Source organism: Onychostruthus taczanowskii, unplaced genomic scaffold (genome assembly GCF_017590055.1).
Source record: "Onychostruthus taczanowskii isolate IOZ18803 unplaced genomic scaffold, ASM1759005v1 scaffold15, whole genome shotgun sequence".
NCBI classification, from domain to species: Eukaryota; Metazoa; Chordata; class Aves; order Passeriformes; family Passeridae; genus Onychostruthus; species Onychostruthus taczanowskii.
In genome coordinates this window covers 5708784-5729775 of record NW_024498685.1, presented here as the reverse complement: position 1 = coordinate 5729775, position 20992 = coordinate 5708784, and the positions used below count along the sequence as shown (strand labels likewise).

At 39.6% G+C, this 20992-nt stretch overlaps 1 protein-coding gene across 2 annotated transcripts; it reads left to right on the top strand.

Annotated features, from left to right (window-relative positions):
• Positions 1–789: 789 nt before the first annotated feature.
• NT5DC3 (5'-nucleotidase domain containing 3) lies at positions 790–20795 on the top strand. Of its 2 annotated transcripts, none has more exons than XM_041398471.1 (14): positions 790–1021; positions 3904–4088; positions 6950–7024; positions 7491–7546; positions 9702–9792; positions 11485–11622; positions 12893–12953; positions 13164–13266; positions 13407–13508; positions 14504–14585; positions 14923–15009; positions 16237–16377; positions 16732–16796; positions 17878–20795. In XM_041398471.1, the coding sequence occupies exons 1-14, from the start codon at positions 829–831 to the stop codon at positions 18137–18139; spliced, it is 1641 nt and encodes a 546-aa protein (XP_041254405.1). In that variant the 5' UTR covers positions 790–828; the 3' UTR covers positions 18140–20795. The 2 variants fall into 2 exon arrangements, with proteins under 2 accessions (XP_041254405.1, XP_041254406.1); XM_041398472.1 differs by lacking the exon at positions 790–1021 and adding an exon at positions 1045–1660.
• The last annotated feature ends 197 nt before the right edge of the window (positions 20796–20992 follow it).

The following is a 20992-nucleotide window of genomic DNA, read 5'->3' as shown; positions in this document are numbered from 1 at the left end:
TAAGAACAAATTGTATTCAATGTTTACTGTACTGGAAAAATAATATGTTCCTTTTGTTGTAAATAGTGTCTGAACACATCAGGAATTCTGCATGTGGAATTGTAACCAGTTCATTGTGGCAGTGGTCTGGTCTGGTTCTTCCTTCATCCATGCTTAACCTAATTTTTATATTTTATTTTATTATTTTATTATTTTTTATTTTATTTTTTCTTCAAGTATAGTAGATATGGCTCAAATTCTTAGACTGCCAGGGTCTACAGCTGTCAGTGACTAGTGCTTCACAGGGACATGAAGACCTCAAAACAGCACTACAACATCTGTGTATTTTATTTTCAGCTTGCGTTTTGAGCTTGTTTTGTTACAGATGTAAGCAGGTGTATATAGTACTTCGGGTTGGAGAAGTAAATACTTGCTGTTGATGCGGTGTTTGTGGTGGAAGAATCCCAGGCAGCTCCGAGCACAGCAGAGACCTGAAGAGCAGCAGAGCCACGACGTCGGGGTTTGTTCCCCAGGCAGCTCCCCTTGACCTTGCTCAGCAGCGCAGATTAAACGCTGCCGGCGGCGACGGTGGCTGGGAGGACGCTGCTTTCCCTGTTCGGGACGGCAGATGAGAGACGCGGGGCCCGGCCACACCACCTGAGCCCGCCGGGCCGCACCGGCCGCGCTCTGCCCCTCGGGCACCGCTGCTGGGCGCACGGGCCCGGCCAAGCCCTGCCTCCCGCCGCTACCTGCGGGGCCGGGCCCGCCTCCCGGCCCGGGGCGGGGCCCAAGGAAGTGACTTCAGCCGGCGGCGGCGGCGGAGCGGTTCGGCGGGGCTGAGCGCGGAGCATGGCAGCGGTGGCGGCGCGGGCGCTGCTGGCGGCGGGCAGGGCGGGCGCGGGCGGGCGGCGGGGCCGCGTCCTGCCCGCCGCGGGCGCCGCTCCCCTCTGCACCGTGGCCCCGCAGCAGCAGCAGCAGCCGTCGCCCGACATGAAGAGCTACCTGTGGTCGCGCTACAAGGAGGCCAAGAGGGTCACCAAGGGTGAGCGGCGCCCGCGGGCGGCAGCGGCGCGGCTGCCCCTCGGCGGCCGGAGCGGAGCCGTGGTGGCGGCTGGGAGCGGAGCAAGGGCGAAGCCTGTGGGGGAGCGGGAAGGGTCCGGGAGCCGAGGCGCGGGTCCGTCCCGCAGCGGCTCCGGCGTCCGTGCTCTGCGCTGCCGTGCTGTGCCCAGGGCCGGAGCGGCAGCGCGGGGAGAGCCTCAGCCGGTGGGTCCTGGGGCCGGACAGCGGGGACACGGCTGTGGGGCGGAAGCCCCTTCATCCTCCCCTCGGAGGGAGGGCCGAGCCCCTCACACCATCGCCCGTCCGCGGCTCTCGGAGCGTCTGTGTACAGCGCAGCTGGGGCCGGGCAAAGTGGCGGCTTTTGGGGGTGTGTTGGGTGTAGAAAAGAAAATGTAGAAATAAAATCGAGAAGTTGGTCATCTCATTGATGACCGTTATATGTATACGCAACGCGACTATTCTGAAATAGACTGGTTTTCCAAAAAGTTAAAATGCTGTGAAATTTTTGATGACTCTTTTAATTCATAACACTGTGTGAGGCATTATAAAATGCTCACAGCACATACATGACCCTGGGAAGCCCTGGTCTTCAGCCCAGCCAGGCAGAAAGCTACAGGAAAAAGTAAGCAAAATGCTTGTTTCTCACCTTGCTCCGATGGGAAGGGAATTACCAAGATAATACTTGCTTGAAAGTGTGGACTTTTCTGAGAGCTGAAAGAAAAAGAGGCAGAGTGTGTTCTGTAATGCCATGGGGAAGAGCATGTCCTGTTGTGGCAATGCATAATGCTTTAGCTTGCATGTTTTGCCTATAAAGAAAGAAATTATTGTGTTTTCCTGCACTTAGGAGTCTTGAATGTGAACTGGGACTTCACAACACTGGGGGCAAGCAAAGCATTTGTGAATGTAGAATAGCGTCAGCATTTCAGAAGTGAAATTAAAAGTCACGTTAGAGATCTCAAGAGAGGTCTGTGGGCTTTCGAGGGTGAGATAAGGGATAGGAAGAAGGGAAGTGTGTTTTATTTTGAATCTATTTTTCTTTTTTCTGTTTTTGGAATTAACTTTCTCTTGTTCTAAACCACACCCAAATAATACTTAGGAGCTGAGGTAGGGTAATGTTGTGAGAAAATAAGTTGATCAGTGGGTGTGAGCTGGCAAAAGATGAGGCAACTGCTTCTAGAATATTTCAGGCTATTATATTACAACTAAGTCACCCAGTGGCTTCAAGTATATGATATATCAGTTAGTTATGATGTTGAGATGACAAGGCTACAAGGCTCTCCTGTTTTTTGACCCAAGGTTTATAGCACTTGTGATGCTGTCTGCTGGCCAGAATGTCTAATAGCTACCAACTGTTCATACTGTCTGTTTTCAGACAGCCACCAGTCAAGCTAGTTTTCAGCTGAAGTATCTTTTTATCCATATATAGCTACATAAATATCTTTATTTTTAAAGCAACTGTTGACTCACCAAGCTGCACAATTGATGTTTGAAAAAATACTTTATAATACAGAAATGGGTGTTGTAATGTGATTTTGAAGTTGGTTAAAAACTGTGCTAATGACTTCAAGTTAATTGAATGTTCTGTGGCCCTTTCTATAGACGAATAGGAATATAGTAGGAATATTTGCCTTAATCATAGCATGTCAAATTGTATTTGATTTGATTGCTGGGCTTATTTGAAGTTTGGAATTAAACTCAGGGAATTTGCTTTTTTCCCCTCTCTTAAAAATTAAAAGACTTGGGTGCCTGCATCTGAAGTCCCCACACCTACCTGCCTTGTTGAGATGTTTTCAGTGGTGGAGCATGCAGGGGCTCTGTCAATTCCTTTTAAACCTATATGGAAAGTAACCAAACAAAAGCATGTTCCCTTTAAACTCGTCTTTCCAAGCACATATTTAAGATAAATGTTCCCCATTTTTTTCCACTGGTAGGGAAGTCTGGAGTATAAAGAAAGTATATGAGAAAGGAAGGAAGGAAAACATGCTCATGTTTTATGCTGCCAGGAGAGTAGCGTTTAACCTCCTAATGTTGCTCTTTAAAGTTTTGTAAACAAGAAATATAAACACTCTCAATGTTTAGTACTGACATTGGTGTTGGTCCTAAAGTTACTTATTATATCATGGTTTTAATTTCTCAGCCAGTATACTTTTTCAATCAAATATCAACAGAAACATACCCTTAAAAAGGGAAGTGATTTATACACTCCGTGTGTGTGTGTGTGTGTAGAAAATAAGCAGAATATTTTTGGTTTTCTGATTCTCTAGGAGGTTAATAAGCATAACAGTGTGTATGTAATGGTTATGTACATAGTCACATATCGTTTATTCATGTGAGCTGAAATTGATTAATGTGATAACTTTGAAATGGTGAAGCAAAAATGAAAGCAATATCAAATTAGAACAATGTCAGTTCTGCTTCAGGGGCAGGAGCTGGACCTGTAATGGGAGGACAAGTAATGGGAGTAGAAGACAAGGCTCCTAAACTAGTAGTAATAATAATATAATAATATTCTTCAACTCCAAATTAATTTTCAAAAACATTAATAAATGCGTTAATGGCGTTAGCAAAAAATTATGTCTGGTGTTCTCTGATAAGCGTGATGCCAAAATGCATCTTCTCTTCAAACTTGGACTGCAGAGAAAAGTGTACTTCAAATAAAATCTATGATCACCAAGACAAGTTAGGGACAATAGCATGTTCAATAGCATCATATTGTTAATGACTACTTGGTTAGTGTGAATTAGATTGATAGTTTCCATCATCATTGATCTATATTTGGCAATTGCTAATGGATTTCTATGTCTTTATTGAAATAAAGGTACAAGCAAGGCTGGTATGATTTTTTTTCTTCTCCCCTGTTCACAGAGTTGGTTCCTTCAATTATGAGTAACATGCTGAACCCAGATGCTATTTTTTCAAACAATGAAATGAGCCTGTCAGACATTGAAATTTATGGGTTTGATTATGACTACACCTTGGTCTTTTATTCTAAACATCTGCACACGCTCATATTCAATGCTGCTCGAGATCTTCTTATTAATGAGCATCGGGTAAGTAAAATTAATGGAATAACAATACACTTATGAATAAAGGGTGTAATAAATAATTTTTGACTGAGAGGCATAAATCATCTTTTTATGCCTCAGGCCTTGCTTGGCTCCCTTATAGCACATTTTGTACAACAGCTACATATTCACAACAGAAGCCCTGTTTTATTCTCAGCTGCAGTTTTGAGCAGAGAACAGTCTGTCAAGGAGTACAGTTATATTTGTCTTATCTTTTACTGTGGGCGTGCGGTTTGTTGTTTGTTCCTGATTGTCATTTATTGGAGTCACATTAATAAATAAGAAGCTTAAAAGTTACCATTACTGTGTTTCATCCCTTGCTGTGAGTGCAGTGATTAATTTCCCTATGAAATATTTTAAGCTGGACTTCACAGCAGGGCTTTGATTGCACTGAGGGCTTGTGATGTGGTCTGTGTGTACCTGGCATTTCGGCTGCCTTGGCTGAAGGGCAGCGTGTGCTGTGGTCAGAGCCTGGATACACGGAAATGTTCAGGTCGGAGCACTGCCTCCTGCCTCTCCAAGCAGTGTTCTTGCATTGGTGACCACTTGACATGCAGGCAGTTTGGAGCTGCTTGTTGTCTAGTTTGGGGATGGGAAAAGCTCCCGTGTGTCAGGAAGTGGAGGGGGAGGTGGGTGGCTGGGGAAACTGAAGGTATTTCTGGGATAAAGACTGAAAAAATCTGTGGACTAAAAGAACCAAAATTAATTAAACTGTAGGACTTGCAGGAAAGGAAAAGACAGAAGGTCCATGGAGTATGTTAATAAAGCTGCTTGTGTATTTTTATACAACCTAAATCCGAATGCGTGGTGTTATTCTACTTTCGTATTTGAATCTAAAGGTTAGGAGCTATTTATAAACACCTATAAATATCCTTGGAAGAGCAAACAAAACTTCATGGGTGCTACAAGCGTACACAGCTTTATACCCCTGCAATTTTGGCATGCCTTGATAGCAGTTTCTGTGGGATGTATAAATATACTTTATTAAAGCTACATGGTTCATGGTAAAAAAACATGTTACTGTAGGAGTCAAGATTAATTCTTGTAGACAAAAATTCTAATGATGTTTTTCCTTTTCTGTTTGAATGGATTTGGGTAGCAATAGCTTTCCAATTTGTCTTGGTTAAAATCTCCTGAGTTCTACTAAATAAAGCTGTAATTACTTTTTGAGACAGCTTATTGAAATTATCTCCTTTTGGAATTTATCTGCTTATACTGTTAATATATTTTTTTGCCTTTACCATTAGAAAAAGACCCTGTAGGCGGTGTCCATTATGACTGTCACAGTCAACCCAAAAGATGGCCAATTTTGCTCATGGCAGTGGGAGGTAATACATAAAAAATTGTAAAATGCAGTGTAGGAAGCAAGGAATTGTCCAAGAGAATAAACATCAATTTAATGCTAATCACGGAGGTGGCAGCAGGTGTTCTATGTAAGCTCTTGTTCCTGGGTTCGTTTCTTTTCTGATGCACAGGCCTTGTGCTTTTTTTACGAGGACTGCTGTTTCAGTTCCCTACCAAAAGTGGGGTAAGCAAACAGTACCATTTTTAGCATTTCTTTGTTTGGTTTGCAAGGAAGCTTTGATTTATATGCCAGGGTAAGCTCATATGTACTGGCATGTATCTGAAAAGACAACTTTCTAGTAGAATAAATTAAAGTAGCAAGTGAAGTATGTGGAAATTTGATAAAGTCAGAAATTAATTTCATTGTACAGGCTTGATGTGGTTGTTCTGGGGCACGTGCAATGCATGGTAGTTTTTAATTGATCACATTCTGTATCGTTCCCTGATGATTTCCCTTGTGTCTCTGCTTCATGTTCCCTGACCAAACCTGTGCCTCTTCCGAGCTGTCTGGAGGCTTTGATGCTGTTCTTCATTCAGATCAGTAGCCTGCCCCACGTTTTCTGGAAGTGCTAGTGTAGGGATGATAGGACTGTTTTCTTTAACTGTAGATGCCTGTATTCGGTACAAATGCAATCCACAGCAGTTTCAGAGCAAGTCCTCTTCAGCAAGATAAGAACTTTGGGGGAAAATGACAGTTTATTTCTTATAAAATAGCTAGATGCTCTGTTGAAGCTGCCTAATGCACTTTTCCCCCGAAGGCTTTTAAGTCAGCCATATAAGTATGGAAACTGTTGTAGAGAGGGTGACAAACAATGTCTGGTTCTAAGGCTGCTGTAACCTGTGGGAGGAGAAGGAAGAATTGCCTTTCAGTGTCTTAGTCAAAGAAATTATAGTTTTCTCAGGCCTTGTTGAAACTACTGAATTATTTCACCCTTTAAAAACAAATTAACAAATCCCTTAGCCCAAGACATGCAACTAACATTTCTTTTCATGGCAACCTATGTTTAAAGCAGAACACAATTACAGTTGACTGATAATGGGCTTGTACTGAAAAATATTAGACTACAGCTCACACCATATAATGGTGTGAGCTACCTCCACTATGTGTATAGAACCTGAGGGAAGAGTACCTGACAGACATTCAGTTCATGTGGATCTCTAAATGAATTTTTTTCTAATGTATGAAGAATGTATTAAGAATATATTAAATTAACTTTTTGAGCAAGAGGCTAATGTTCAAAGGTAATCACTACAGACTACCTGGATGTCCAGCTTCAGATACCAGGATGGCCTTAGATTTAAAACAATGACCTTGGATTTTGGAAAAATGTTTGATTTGTCTTGCAGGCATATGTTCCTGCAAATCTCATCAGCCTATTAAAAATTCTCCTAAATGGTTACAGCAAATGAGAAGCATAGAAAACTTACACTTCTAAAATTCTGCAGAAACAATTTTTATTGTTTTATGTTTTTAAAATCAAATCATTGCTCTCTTTTCTTAGTATCCTGCAGAAATAAGAAAATATGATTATGATCCCAATTTTGCCATCAGAGGGCTTCATTATGATGTGCACCGGGTATGTATAAATAACTTTGTGATGAGTTATGTAGTGCTGAGAACATAGCCAAAGAAAATAAAGAGAGCTTTTAAAAAAGCCTTTCAACTTTGCATTGATGTGTAAGGATTTTGTTTCATGTTTTTCTCTTTAATAGCAATCTTTATTCTCTATTATTACTATTATTATTATTACTGTTATTATCATCAATAAGAATAATATTATTTTTTAAATGGCCCTTAAGTAGAACATGTTTTGGGCATTTTGTCCTTGTGGTGGGTGGGAAAAGACAATTTAGGGTGCAACAGGATCAAACTAGGTAAGTCGTTGATGAAAGTATTTTGGAGGCTGTGAAGGAAGTTGCAAGGAGAGTGCTCAGGTGTTCTTGAGGCAGAAAGGTTGTAGAAAATTGCTTTGACTTCTGTAATTTCACATCAAATAGCTGAAGAGATAAAAAGTGTTATTTTCTTTTTTTTTTTCTTGCAAGGCATTATTAATGAAGATCGATGCTTTTCATTATATTCAGCTGGGAACAGTTTACAGGTGGGTAAATTTATTTTTTCTTTAAAATAACAATGTCTGCTTTTACTTTTTGTCTCTTTTAACTGCATTTATTAGTGTACAGCTTGGATTCTTACCAGGGCCTGTGCCCTGATGACCACAGACATGAATGAGCATTGCAGCCTTGCTGGAAGGAGTTTTCTTTACATCTCTGTGTGTACACACAGATGTGTACACATCCCCTGCCTGATCCAGCACATCTGATTCCCCAGATGAGCCCTGGGAGAATTGGCAAGCTGGTTGGTCACATAGTGCTGACTCACTTTGTTTCCGGCTGTTAAATTGTGCTGAAAGACATCTAAAAATACCCTGATGACTTCTCTGCCGTTGCTTTCTATGTAAATAATTGTCGCAGGGTACCTGATAGCATGGCTTTGGTGTGGTTGTGGAGACACTTGAGAGGTCCTGCTGTATTTGCATAGAGCTTTTAAGTTTGGACACATTGACCAAATCAAACTTGCACCACACTCGGTACCAGACTTCAAATTAGACAAGAAGCCAGACCACCTTTCTTAAAGTCATTGGACAGAAAGACTTTTACCCAGGTTTATTCTGTTGCACTCTTAGTTGTGTTCCCCCACCCACCATGAGAACAGAACACCCAAATTTGGGTCCAAAAGGGGATGTGACATAGAAATGATGGTTTGCATGAGACCTTTATGAGGTTTCCTCAAACACCTGTACGGGGATGAGGGGAGGAAAAGAGGCTGAGGGCCATGTGAGAGCTGCTGTCATGATGATGTGTGGTTATACAGCTGCACTGTGAACTGACAGGACTGTGAGACTTGTGGTAAAAGTAATCTACAGCTTTGCCTGGGCAGTCATCTCCGCTTTTCACATTGTCCTCTCTTGATCTGTGCTTAAGTAGCTGCTGATGCACGAGTGTTTTCTCTAACAGTATTCAAATAGCATTTCGCATAGCTGTCTGCAGACCAGAAGGTACCTCCTCAGTTCTGATGGTGTTACTTGGTATCTGGTTTATATTTTAGTTGCATTTCTTTGTGCTTGCTGCTGTGGAGGGGTTGATGCTGAGCTTTGTATGTTACAAACTCCAAGTATTATCTGCCCTGTTGGTGCACAAGACTGACTTGAATGCTGGAGTTCTGACAGCAGCAGCTCAGAGTTGGGTCCCAATTGGTGTGTGGAGACAGAACTGCAGTAAAAGAGATGGTTAATGTAGGATTCTGCCACCACAGAAACCCTGAGGAAGCTGATGTATCATGCCTTGTCCACTGCAAGGCTGGTGTGGACTCTAAGCACTGAAAGCACTAGGCTTGTGAATGAATTTATTTTTATTTTAATGCTGGCAACTCTTCTTGGTCAGACCAAGAAAGGGAGCCACTGAAATAATTGTCTTACAAGGCTGCAAAACATCATTAAGTAGGTTTGGGAAAAGGAGACCAGCTGATCTGGTTTGCATTAGTGGTTTTTTTTAATCCTGAGTAAAATATCAACACTTTTGTGGCCTCTGGTGAGGATGTTTGCATGCCTGCAGTCTTTTAGATGCTTTAGTGCAAGATGTTGCTGTAAACATTCAAAACCAAACTAAAGCCTGTGCTCTATAATAGTTGATAAACTCTGGGGAAATGTTATCTCCTTCTTCCCCATTTGTTGTTTTAATTATCGACCATCCTTCAAGTAGTTTTAAATTTTGGGAAACGAAACTGTTCATACATTTAAAAAGAAATTCTTACTTAGTTAAAGCTTGTGTGTATTTTTCACTCCCTTAAATTTTCAAGGTCATGCTGCAGAATAATCTGATTTAAGCACTATCATATCATCAGTGCTGTATAAAAGAAAAGGCAGAGTGAGGAATTACTTTGTGTTAAGAAACTGGAAGTTCTAACCACTTCTTAAAAAATCCCCTGGGGCATAGTTTTAATGGACACTAATAAGCTCTTTTCCCATAAGAAATTAGAAAGTACTTAAAATTGGAATGTGTTTTGTGTGCATGAGCCTGTTAAAATGTTACTTGTTTGGTAAGGAAAGGTACTGTTTTAACTTAAAAACACAAATGTTCCACTGACATTATTAGGGTTTTAATAAGATCCAGATCTAAGTGTTAATTTGTCAGGGTTTGGTGATTACTTGAAACTTTTAATCTGACTTTTGAACTAAAGCTAGTGTTTTTTTCCAGAGGCCTCAGTGTTGTCCCAGATGAAGAAGTCATTGCAATGTATGATGGTTCTCATGTCCCTTTAGAACAAATGAGTGACTTTTATGGAAAGGTAAAACCACAAATGGGTCTTTAAATTGGGTGAGGTTTTTTTTTGGCATGAGGGTAGTGGTTTTTAAATTTTGTTCTCATTATATAAGTAGCAGTTATATTTTCTCAATATATGATTGACTTTAGTGCTATATGTGAAGTTTGCCATCTAAAGTGACAAATTACTTTTCTCCCTCCTGCTGCTGTAGTTTATCCTCTGTCTGTTCCCTTACCAAGTATACAGACAGAGTGGTGGAGCACAGAAAACCAAGTGACTTGCTCAGTGTTGTGCACAGATTCTGATAAAGGCTGGCAAATGAGCCATATCTGGTTCACATACTTTACTTTTTCTTGGTAAAAAAAGTCTTGGTCTGATGGCTTCGCTGGAACAGCAGCAAGTAAACATATGGAGGCAGCTCCTGCATGCAACCCGGCAGAGTCAAAGTAAGAGGATTTGACAAAAGATGAGTGACAAAAGATGAAACTTCTATGTTAAATCCTAAACTTTGCCAATAAGGTTGATTTTTTTTTCCTCTGGTGGGTTGCTTCCCCTTTCCCAAATGAAGGGTGAAGCTGACTTTTTGCTAAAAAGCCAAGTTTATTTCACCCCTTTTAATGTAGAGATGTTGATTTTATGTTGACATGAAAAGCCCTTCTTTGTGATTTGGAACGTTTTATTGTTCTTGTACTTGTTCTTATTTTAAGGAGCTGAATTTAGAATTCCTGAATCTAGTCTCTGCAGCAGTTGTGAATATCACACTGGCATTCCCAGGGGGATGCCTTGGTCTGTTTAGGTCCTTACTTTCTTTGATCTTGGAAAGGACAGTGGTGGGACGAGAGGCGAGGGACACAACTTGAAACTCCGGAGATTCCTCTGACCATCAGGAAATGCTTCCTTTGCTGTGAGGCTGACCTAGCAGTGGCACAGGCTGGTTGCCCAAGGGTTGTGGGGTCTCTGTTGTTGGATACTCAGGAACCATCTGGACAAGGTCCTGGGCAGCTGGCTCTAGGGGGCCCTAGAGCCAGCTGCTGGCTTGGACGAGATGATCTCCAGCAAAACCTTACAACCTCTGGTGTTTTGTTACTCTGATCCTGAGCTTCTTGCCTTACCTCCCTTCTTACTGAGAGGTATTTGGGCTGTATTTGCTGTTATATAATGAGATTTAATACTTCTGTGAAACATAACTATTGTTGTTACTATAACAGCTTTTGCAGACTATAAATGTCTTCCTTTGTTACTGCGCTAGGTATTGGAGATCCTTGCATCTTTTTATTATCTCATTTTGAGGAGGTAAATTGGTTTGCAATCCTAATTAGTATTCCACTTAATACAAAACCCATCAAACTAAGAAAACCTCCATCCCTCATCCATCAGTGCCTCTTGTCTGCAGAAGTGCAGACTTCTAGTGAAGGCCTTCTCTTGACTTTTAGCTGAGCACTGTCTTGTTTTTGTGAATTTAAATACCACTCTTAAGAGTAATGATTTGGGTTTATTTGAAGAATTAATCACAACACTTCTGTTGGAGATAACTTTATTGAAGATCTTAGTTGAAGAACAATCTTTAGCCATGTGAAGAGGGATGGCAAAAGCTGAATATCTGCAACTAAGCTGACATGTTTATACTGAACAAATGAAAGTGTTCTAATCTGGGAAATGCTAATCTGGGAAATGCCTGACTTTGTTTTTTCTTTCCTTGTCTTCCCATCACTGTAGAGCTCACAAGGAAATACAATGAAGCAATTCATGGATATATTTTCCTTGCCAGAAATGACACTCCTTTCCTGTGTGAATGAATATTTTCTGAAAAACAACATAGACTATGAGCCTGTTCATTTGTACAAAGATGTCAAGGTAGATGTCAAGCTTTGAAGATTTGGATAAACTTGTATATTTGGGTGTCTTCTCTGTGAGCACTTCAGGAAGCTTTCACCTGTTGTGCTAGCCTCAGTGAAATGCCTCACTTTAGGTTTTGTATGGAGTAATTATGGGTATACAACCATAAAAATGTAAGTAAAATTAAGGTAGAGTTTGGAAAAGAATAAACCAAAATTGGTTTGAAAACTGACATTCTAGGACTTTTGCTCTTTTTGTGGGTTTAAGGGGTGAATAGGGTAAAGAGGATCTTGTAAGGTGATAAAAGTTCTTTTGATTGTTGTTGACACTCTCAGGGATTTACTAGGTTATAGGGAATGTAAGAGGCTATAGGAAGTTCCAGTTTAGAGCTTTCATTTTGGCTAGTGTACAATCATTTGCTATCTCATACTTTTGAACTATCTATTTCCCTGTTTACCTCTCTTCCTCCTCCAGATAAGCTCTAGTACTAGTCTAGAGTAATTTGACCTTTTTGATTCCTCAGCATGTGTCCTGCAGAGGAGATAATCTTATGTCATGGTTATGTAATGTAGAGGAGGCCAGTTCTTGTGGTTTCTCTGAAGCATGTAGAGAAATTTCTCTACTATTCAGCATTACAAGCATTTTGGAAACCCTATAGTGGTATTTTTTGAGGATTTTGAGGACATACTCTGAGTAAGCAGCAAAATGGCACTACTGCTGTTCTAAACAAAGCTGTCTGGTGCAGAGCTGGCTCAGGAGAACTGTTAAATGCCTCCAGCGTGTCTTGTAAGTACTTTGTTCAAACACTTAACTTCTTTCATCTGTTCATAAATTTCTTATGTAAATAATCAGGGCATTTGTGAGTGATTGTAATCTAAAATCTGTCAGATGTACAACTTTTTTTTTTTTTTAAGGGGAAAGGAATGTGTTCTGCTCCAAAGGTCACTGGAAATCTGTGATGACTCTGCTTCTGCAGAGGGCTTTCACCCCACTTCACCCTCCTGAGCAACCTTTCACAGTTATGTAAAAGAGCTCCTCTGCTATATAGTTTTGTACTTCCCAAAATTATGAAGTTAATTTCTGAGAAGAGAAGCTTAGTCTTTGTCTGGTGGTGACATCATACATACATATACACACATACATATATATAATTATATTGACCATTACATGGCATTTCTGTAAAATTGGAAGTGTTGAGAAATAAGTTGTTTTAAAAACAAATTGCTATTGCTATTTGCTGAACGCTTGAAAAGATGAAGTTCTTTACTGCTCATTGCTTTCCTTACAGGATTCAATCAGGGATGTTCATATCAAAGGAATAATGTACAGAGCAATTGAAGCAGATATTGGTAAGTACCAATGGTATCAAAGCTTTTCTTACTGATAGTATATGATTTTTCTGGCTTCCCTATTTAAAGATTACAAATTCTAAATTTTTAAAGTTTGAAAGACTTAATCCCACTTGTGAAAGGTTGTGTTCTGAGCTCTTGGTTGAATGCATACAAAGTTTTTCACAAGAGTTTTCTCAATTAATGCTGTGTTTTCCCCAATCCTCACAGAGAAATACATCTGCTATGCTGAACAAACTCGTGCAGTGTTAGCAAAGCTGGCTGATCATGGCAAGAAGATGTTTCTCATCACAAACAGTCCCAGCAGCTTTGTGTACGTGAGCAGTTGTTTGCTGTCGAACTATGCATTTGTAAGGGATGGGGAAGATGAGGTTCTCTAGTATAATTCCTTTTATTGCACAGGCAGCTGCACTTTGCTACAGTTAATTGTTAATATTCCTCTGTCCTTTTTAGGGACAAAGGCATGAAGTTCATCGTTGGCAAGGACTGGAGGGATCTCTTTGATGTGGTCATTGTCCAGGCTGAAAAACCAAATTTTTTCAATGATAAGCGAAGGTGGGTGTTCAGGCAGTAAAGAATGATTCAAGCAGCTCTTCCATATAAGGCCAGAGAGTGTGTTAGGAAATATTTTCGTTTGGCTGCAATGTGTAAAATGAAATCATATTTGATGAAATCCTGGGTAAGGTCATTACAAAATGCAGCAATACCCAATGCTGAAGTCTAAATATTTACCCTTTTTTGCCTAAGAAAGTTCTAGGAGCTGTTACAGGTATACTGGAGCAAGTTATGGCCACAGAAGCCATTTTTAACTTCTTATTTGCATGTTGGTGAACTGTGCTTCTTTCCTAATAAACCTGAGAAGTCTTGATGCCTTTCAAATAGACCCTTATCTGGAAATGTCTTCCATTGCTTCTGGGTTGTTTTTTTTTTTTCATCACACATGATATTTAAAAGACATCTGGCTAGCTGACAGACTGGAATATTTGGACTAGTTGTGATTAAGTAAACACATCTCTAATGTGTATGCCCTACTTTTACCCTTGAAGAAGACCTGTTCCTTTATGTGTGCTTATGATTTGAAAGTGAGATAGAAGGAGATGGGATTATTTTCCCTTTACTTTTGGCATTTAATTTTAAAAAATCTTTGCTATATGTCTTGGCCCCTGTCCTCTGCTCTCTCATCTTCAGTTGTCCAGGTGTGCAGACTGAGGGATTGGGCAAGATTCTTACACATCTATTTTTTTGTGTTCTCTCCTCCTTAGTGGCAGACAACTCATGCTGTTTCTTCCCTTCTGCCTGGGGTCCCTGCCTTACTTCTCAGCAGTTGTTATCAAACTGTTTTTATAAATGCCATAGGTATACTGGAAAGTTACGTTGCTTTTCACTGGTTAAAGTGGAAGTTTGGAGTTTTGCTTTTTCTCTTACAAAATTCAGATGCTAGAGATGTTTTTTTTCCTTTTCAGAGATGAATATTTTTAATGCTAATACTTTAATTTCCTAAGAAGTGTCAGGATTCCTACAGCAACATAACAATTGCATGTCTATTCTAGACCATTTCGAAAGGTGAATGAAAGGGGAGTCTTGCTCTGGGACAAGATTCACAAGCTGCAGAAAGGCCAGATTTACAAACAGGTATGCTTTCAATAGATCTTTCTGTTGAAATTTCATACCTGTTTCCTAGAATCCCAAGCTTCTTTGGATATAAAGCTTTCTAAAATGCAGATGCATTCTTTAAGAGAGTTATTTTAATGTCTGAAGCTGTACAAATTAATTGTTGGTATTGTATGTCAGTGTCTCTTGAAGTGCTACTATCACTGAAATCACCTGTAAAATTTGGGATTCTTAATGTATAAACTGAGGACAAGATTTGTGCTGTGTAATATTTTTAGTGGTGTACTAAGTTCCTTTTTTGTGCACTTGAAGGTGCAAGTCACATGCTGCTACAATGTCCATGTCATTATTTCCGCAGGGTAACTTGTATGAATTTTTGAAGCTTACTGGCTGGAGGGGCTCTAAGGTTCTCTACTTTGGTGACCACATATACAGTGATTTGGCAGTAAGTAGCTTGCTTTCCCAAAATTAGAGAAAAGATGAGGCTTTCTGTTAGTTTTTCTCTCTTCCTCTGCAGTTATTCAATGTAACACACTTCCATTTGAGATTTTAATATACAACAAAATTTGGTTGTTAAGCCATATTGCTTTTTTTTTTTTTTTTTTTTTTTTTTTCAGCAAGGAACCTTGGTGCTGTAAAATGCCAGCCATATTTTCCACCTGACTTGTAGCATTTAAGTTGTTTACTTACTGTGGTCAGGAATGTGTCAGGTTGTATTTCTGATCCTGATACTGATTGTGTCAGATGTACTAGGGAGTAAACACAGATATCCAAATGTACAGTATATGCCTAACTTGGATGATAGCTGAATGAACTTCTGTTTTGAATGCAGGAGTCAATCTTCCTGTCACTAATTGTGAATGTTCTTCCCAAGATAGTGCTCTGATTTGTATGCCCACTCTCCAGGCTTTTTTTTTTTGGCTCTGGTTTTGTTGCCCCCCCTCCCGGGTTTTTTTTTTTTTTTTTTTTTTTTTTTTGCCACCTTATGGACAAATGCTCTATTAATTGTTACTTTAGGGTAAGTGGCTACCACTTGGCTCTTTTGTAGTTGATTCCTATTGAATACCTGGGTGTGACTTTTCCACTCCAAGCTTTTGTAACATTCAGCAGCAGCAGGTGTTAACATTTTCCCCTCACTCTGCTTTTAAAAAGAACTGTAACATTGGATGCTTCAGAAGACTGAGGGCCAAGAGGAGGATGCAGCTCTGTTTCACTGTGGCACAGGTGGCAGCTGCCTTGTGTTGTACCTGTCAGGAGCAGCTTGAATCGCTGGGGCTCCTGGTTGTTTCTGTCAGCTGGGTGAAACCAGCACAAACCCAGCACACAGTTCCTCCAGGTACTGCTGGCAGCAGCAGAGCTCTCATCTACAGAGGCATTTCCTGCTGTTTGTTTTAAAACTAATGAATTAGTGTTCATTGCTAGTGCTTGTGTGTTCTTCATCTCTCTCTCTCTTCAAAAATGTAGGATTTGATGCTTAATCTGAAATTAAATTCTATTGTCCATTGGCACAGTTAAGTCCCACTGTTTGTACTGTTTGTACAGTCATACTTCTGTTTGTACATAAAAACCAATTAAATTAGTGCTGCTTTGGGATAAACAATAGTCAGATTCTTTTCTTTTAAGTAGCTCTTTTTAAGACTAATACCTGTATTTTGTAATTCTTGGTAAATAGGACTTGACCCTGAAGCATGGCTGGCGCACTGGTGCAATTATTCCAGAGTTACGATCGGAGATTAAAATCATGAACACAGAGAAGTACATTCAAACCATGACCTGGCTGCAAACCTTGACAGGATTATTGGAACACATGCAGGTTTGTGCTCTGTGTGTGTAATCAGCTCTGGAGAGCCAGAGGGATCCAGCCAGGTTTCTAAATGCTGGACATTGATGTTTGCAAGTGCTTTCAGTCTTGCTGAAGAGTTGGACTGTAGATAAATGCAATTATTTGTGTGGTTAGTTAATAGGAGTTTTCTCAACATCTTGTCCCCTTTCTCCACTGGTCAGCCTGGATCAATTCCTGCTTTTGTTTAAAATGCACATGGATAAGTTCTGTATACTGATCTCTGAATTATTGCTCATGTCCTGTTAGCTGATAAGGGTTTATTAATAGAAAGGTTTATTTACAGACTTATCCTTAGTTACAGGTTATCCATACTTTACATTTCAGGTTCACCGTGATCCTGATTCCCAAATGATTTTAGAAGAATGGAAGAAGGAAAGAAAGGAAATGAGGTAAGACACAGGGGATGAAGAATTTGCAGTATGCTTTGGAGCCAAGGGTTCTATGCAATATCTTCCAGAGGTTTCTTTGCAATTTCTTTCTATCCCTAGTTTACATTCCCTGGTAGTTGCATATATTTTATAATATTCTTGAAGGAATATTCTACCTGTCTCTTGTGCAGCTCTTCTCTCTGACACTTTATAGATATTTTGCCTGTTCCCTGTCTTTAGAACAGATGTAACTTTTCTGTGTGAAAAGGTAACATCCTATCAAAAATCCCTTTCCTTCTCACTTTGATTCTTCTGTCCCTCTGTGTTAGCTGTTACTGTTGATGACACAGCTTCTGCACAAATAAAAACTGTATTTTTTTGTCAAGGCTTAGGTCACTTTACCGGGTTTTTTATGTGATTTCTGCAGATTGTTTGTAATACATCTTAGAACACATAGAAACTGAGATCTGCACTAGGTTGCATTTAGCATGGATTTATCACAAAGTTAGGTAATAGGGCTAGAAGTCCTAATAATCTGTTATTATGAAGGAGAAATCCCTAAATGCAGGGGGTGTGAAGTGCACAGTTTTCAAGGCCATCTGTACCACCAGCAGCCTTCTCCAGAAATGTGGGAATAAATGAAATGGGAATGACACTTGGCAGTGACTAATGCCCAGAACTTAATTCCAATATGTGTTTAAAGATTTTTGTGTGCACGAAGCCAAATCTTTGCCTTTTCTTAAGAAGTCTTTTATCTTTGGAACATTGGATTTCATTAATATTTAGGTAAAGGCAAAAATCTTCTTTGACAATTCCTAGAAAAGAAGGCTTGAGATGTCATGTTTCTGATGTCAGAAGCAACTTATCTCTAGTGGGAGATGTGATTCACAACTTCTTCACAACTGTGATTTCTAGACCTGGGTTGTATATGTGCAAGAGGTGAAAAACTTCTGTGGCACATTTTAGTATTTTGAAGAACAATGGCAAGAGAATAATGCATAGAACAGGTTTAGGATCTGCTTGCTTCAGGTTATGGGTGCCAGCTGGTGAAGAGACGTGTGCAGGTCTGCTCACTTCTTTGTTTTCTCTTTCTGGGGGACAGGGAGATGAACAGGAACTTCTTCAATGCACAGTTTGGAAGCATATTCAGAACTGATGAGAATCCAACTTACTTCCTGAGACGTCTCTCTAGATTTGCAGATATCTACATGGCATCACTGAGCTGTCTCTTGAACTACGAACCTGATTACACATTTTATCCAAGAAGGACTCCATTGCAGCATGAACTTCCTGGCTGGTCAGACCAGCTGTGCACTGGTACATTCAGAATACCTTTCCTACAAGAGACAGTTCAGATCAAATAAACTCTTGGTGGCTTTTCTCTAAAATGGACAAATATCTGTTGGTTTTCTTGAATGTACCTGTATTTAAGTCACTTAAATCTGTTACCTTGGTTTATATGTATTTCATACTTATTCTCATAAGCTTTGTACCTGGTTTTCTTCTCTTCTGCTCAGACATGTGAAAATTCCTCCTACACACAGAAGAGATGATGGACTGCCAAACTAGTAGTGGGCCAGGAGGGAGGGCACATTGGAGGGGGAGGACTGCTGCTGTTCTGGGGTGGTTGTTTCAGCTTGTTCATCGAAAACTTTGATCTGCAGCCTTGTGGTTTACAAAGAAATACCAGAACTCTCTCTTCTGGCCCTTTTCAGCACTCCAGCTGGAGCCTGCAATGGATTGTGGCATGGAAGACCTTAAATCCAATATTAGTAATTCAGTGATACAAGTTAGTACCCAGCTTAGGGTGAGGCTGAGAAGGATGGGTCACACTTTTTACCTTTCCTTGCTGCTACAGACGGAGCCTTACCTGTGAGGGGCCAAGGGCTGGAATGCCCTGGCTCTGCTGCACTGGGCTCAGGCTCCTGGGCTCTTTCTCCTGTCTGTGCAGTTTCTGTTCTTGCCATGTCTGTGCTTGGCTGCAGGTGGACCTGAGCCTAAAATGGAAACTTGCAGTAGCTTGGGCTGCTTCAGCTTCCTTCTCTTAACTTTTAGGTACCCTTTTTTTGAGTTTCAGAACACTTCAAGTATCCACTCTCCAATAATAGTAGTTGCAAGAGGTTTTGCATTTCGAAGTGCAGACAGATCTCTCTATCAAGCTTTAGTTTGATCCTAAATGCTGCTTTTAAAGATTTTAAACAGTGTCTTATTCCAGTGGTATGCAATGTGGCTTTGCTGTTTCCTAGGAGAGAATGTATTTCATATAACCTTCAGTAATGGACTTCTAGAGTCAAAAGTAAACACGCACAATGGGAAAAGGACTTAGAGGAAGAATTAAGAAATGAAAAACCCAGAGTTTTCTGATGACGTGTTTTTAGCTCAAGCCCTGAAAGCTAAATTAGGAGTGGTAGACATTTTGAATAAAGGTAAATAGTTTTGGTATAGATTGAATTTTTATTGAATTACTGATACTGAAGGTAATGCGTGAACACAAACTCTGGGTAGCATATGTGTTTCAAAGATTTGAGCTGAAAATTGTCTATTTTGCACAAGGAAAACATCTGTTGATGTATTTCCTCAAAGAGGCACTTTATAGAACTGCTATATAGTTGTTTTTAAATAAGAATTGTTTCCTTTCTCTGAATCCAAAGGAAATGTTTGTTTTTTAAAGTGGTGCTTCCCACCCCAGCCACTTTACAAGGCATAATATAATTAATAATTTCAAATTTTAGTTATTAAAGGCTTGGTTTTTAAAAGCATGGGATTAACAAAACATATAGCATTTGGTATTCATTTTGGGATATCACTTGCTTTCTATCATGATTGCAGGCAAACAAACTTTTGTTGACCAAAAGTTTTCTGGTTTGGTTTGTTTGTTTGTTTTTTAACCTGTCTGTATGTGCAAGTACCTGTATTGAATTTCATATACAGTATATTTCATGTTTTTAAAAGCATGTTTGCAAAGTAAAGAATGTACTGTAATTAAGCCTGCACAATTTTGTAAGTAGTTTTCCTGTATGCTTGAAATCAGTACGAAGTTCTCAGAAGTGGTTTAGATATTATGATTTTGCTGTACTCCTTTTTCAAACTTGACTGAAGTGTGTGATTTAAACACCCCTGTGTTTAAACAGATGAATATGCTTGAAATGAGTAAGTTCATCTGACTGTCCTGATGTTTTGCTGGAATAAAAAGGTAACGTGTTGCAGGAAGTTAGTTTGACTGCAACTCATCAGAAGCTGACTTGGTGGGGGTGCAAGAAATACTTAGCATAACTTGGTAATGAATATGAAGATGGAAATATCCTGATTTGCCTTCAGTTCTTTATCCTAATGCTCCGCTTCAACTGAACTTGGTTTTATGCGTGTGGAGCACCTCTCATGCTCCAGAGATTTCAATGCACTATTTAAAAAAAAAAGACCCACTCTGTACATTCATCTTGTGTTAAGCAGTCTAATTGGCTTGGATGGTTATATTATGCACATAATGCATGTTTTGTTTCAAGATTTTCTTCTCTCACCCTTCCTTTTTCTTAAGTTTGATTTCTAACTTCTCTACCAAGCTATGTTGCAACAGCCAGCTGAAGTAAAATATTGTTTGTATTGCATGACTTGTTGAAATAAACAATGTTGCATGAAAAAAGTTAATTATTGAAGGGTTATGTTTCTTGAAAATAACCCAACTATATATAATATAAATTTGAGAATATTCAAATGTATTATTTATTTTTCAGTGCTAAAGTGCTGCTTTGTAACTTTTAAAAATGTCTTGCATTTTTTTAGTGATTTCACCTTGACACTCTCTGCATTGCTCATTTTAACCTTATGCTACTGATTTCAAAGAGATTTTTAGGCATGTTTAATGGGCAGTGTCTCTGTACTAATTTTGGGAGTATGGTTCATTTGAACACCAAAGCAAGAAAAAGTTTTTGTTCTGGTCTATCAAAAGCACAGAGCTGAATAGCCAGTCAGTAAAAAAAGAGATTAATGAACTGTGGAGCTTTTTTTTTTTTTTTTTTTTTTTTGTGATAAAAATATTTAATGATTATTACAAAAAATAAATGCTTGAACTTTATCTTATGGTCTCTGTGAGCCTTAATATTTTGATTGACTGGGGAGAAGGAAAGAACATGAGCTGTATCAATTGCAAAATTCTGTGGGGAAAACTCTCCTAGATGTGTGTGTTTAAGTGTGTTCTAAATTTTCTAAGGTCCATGAAA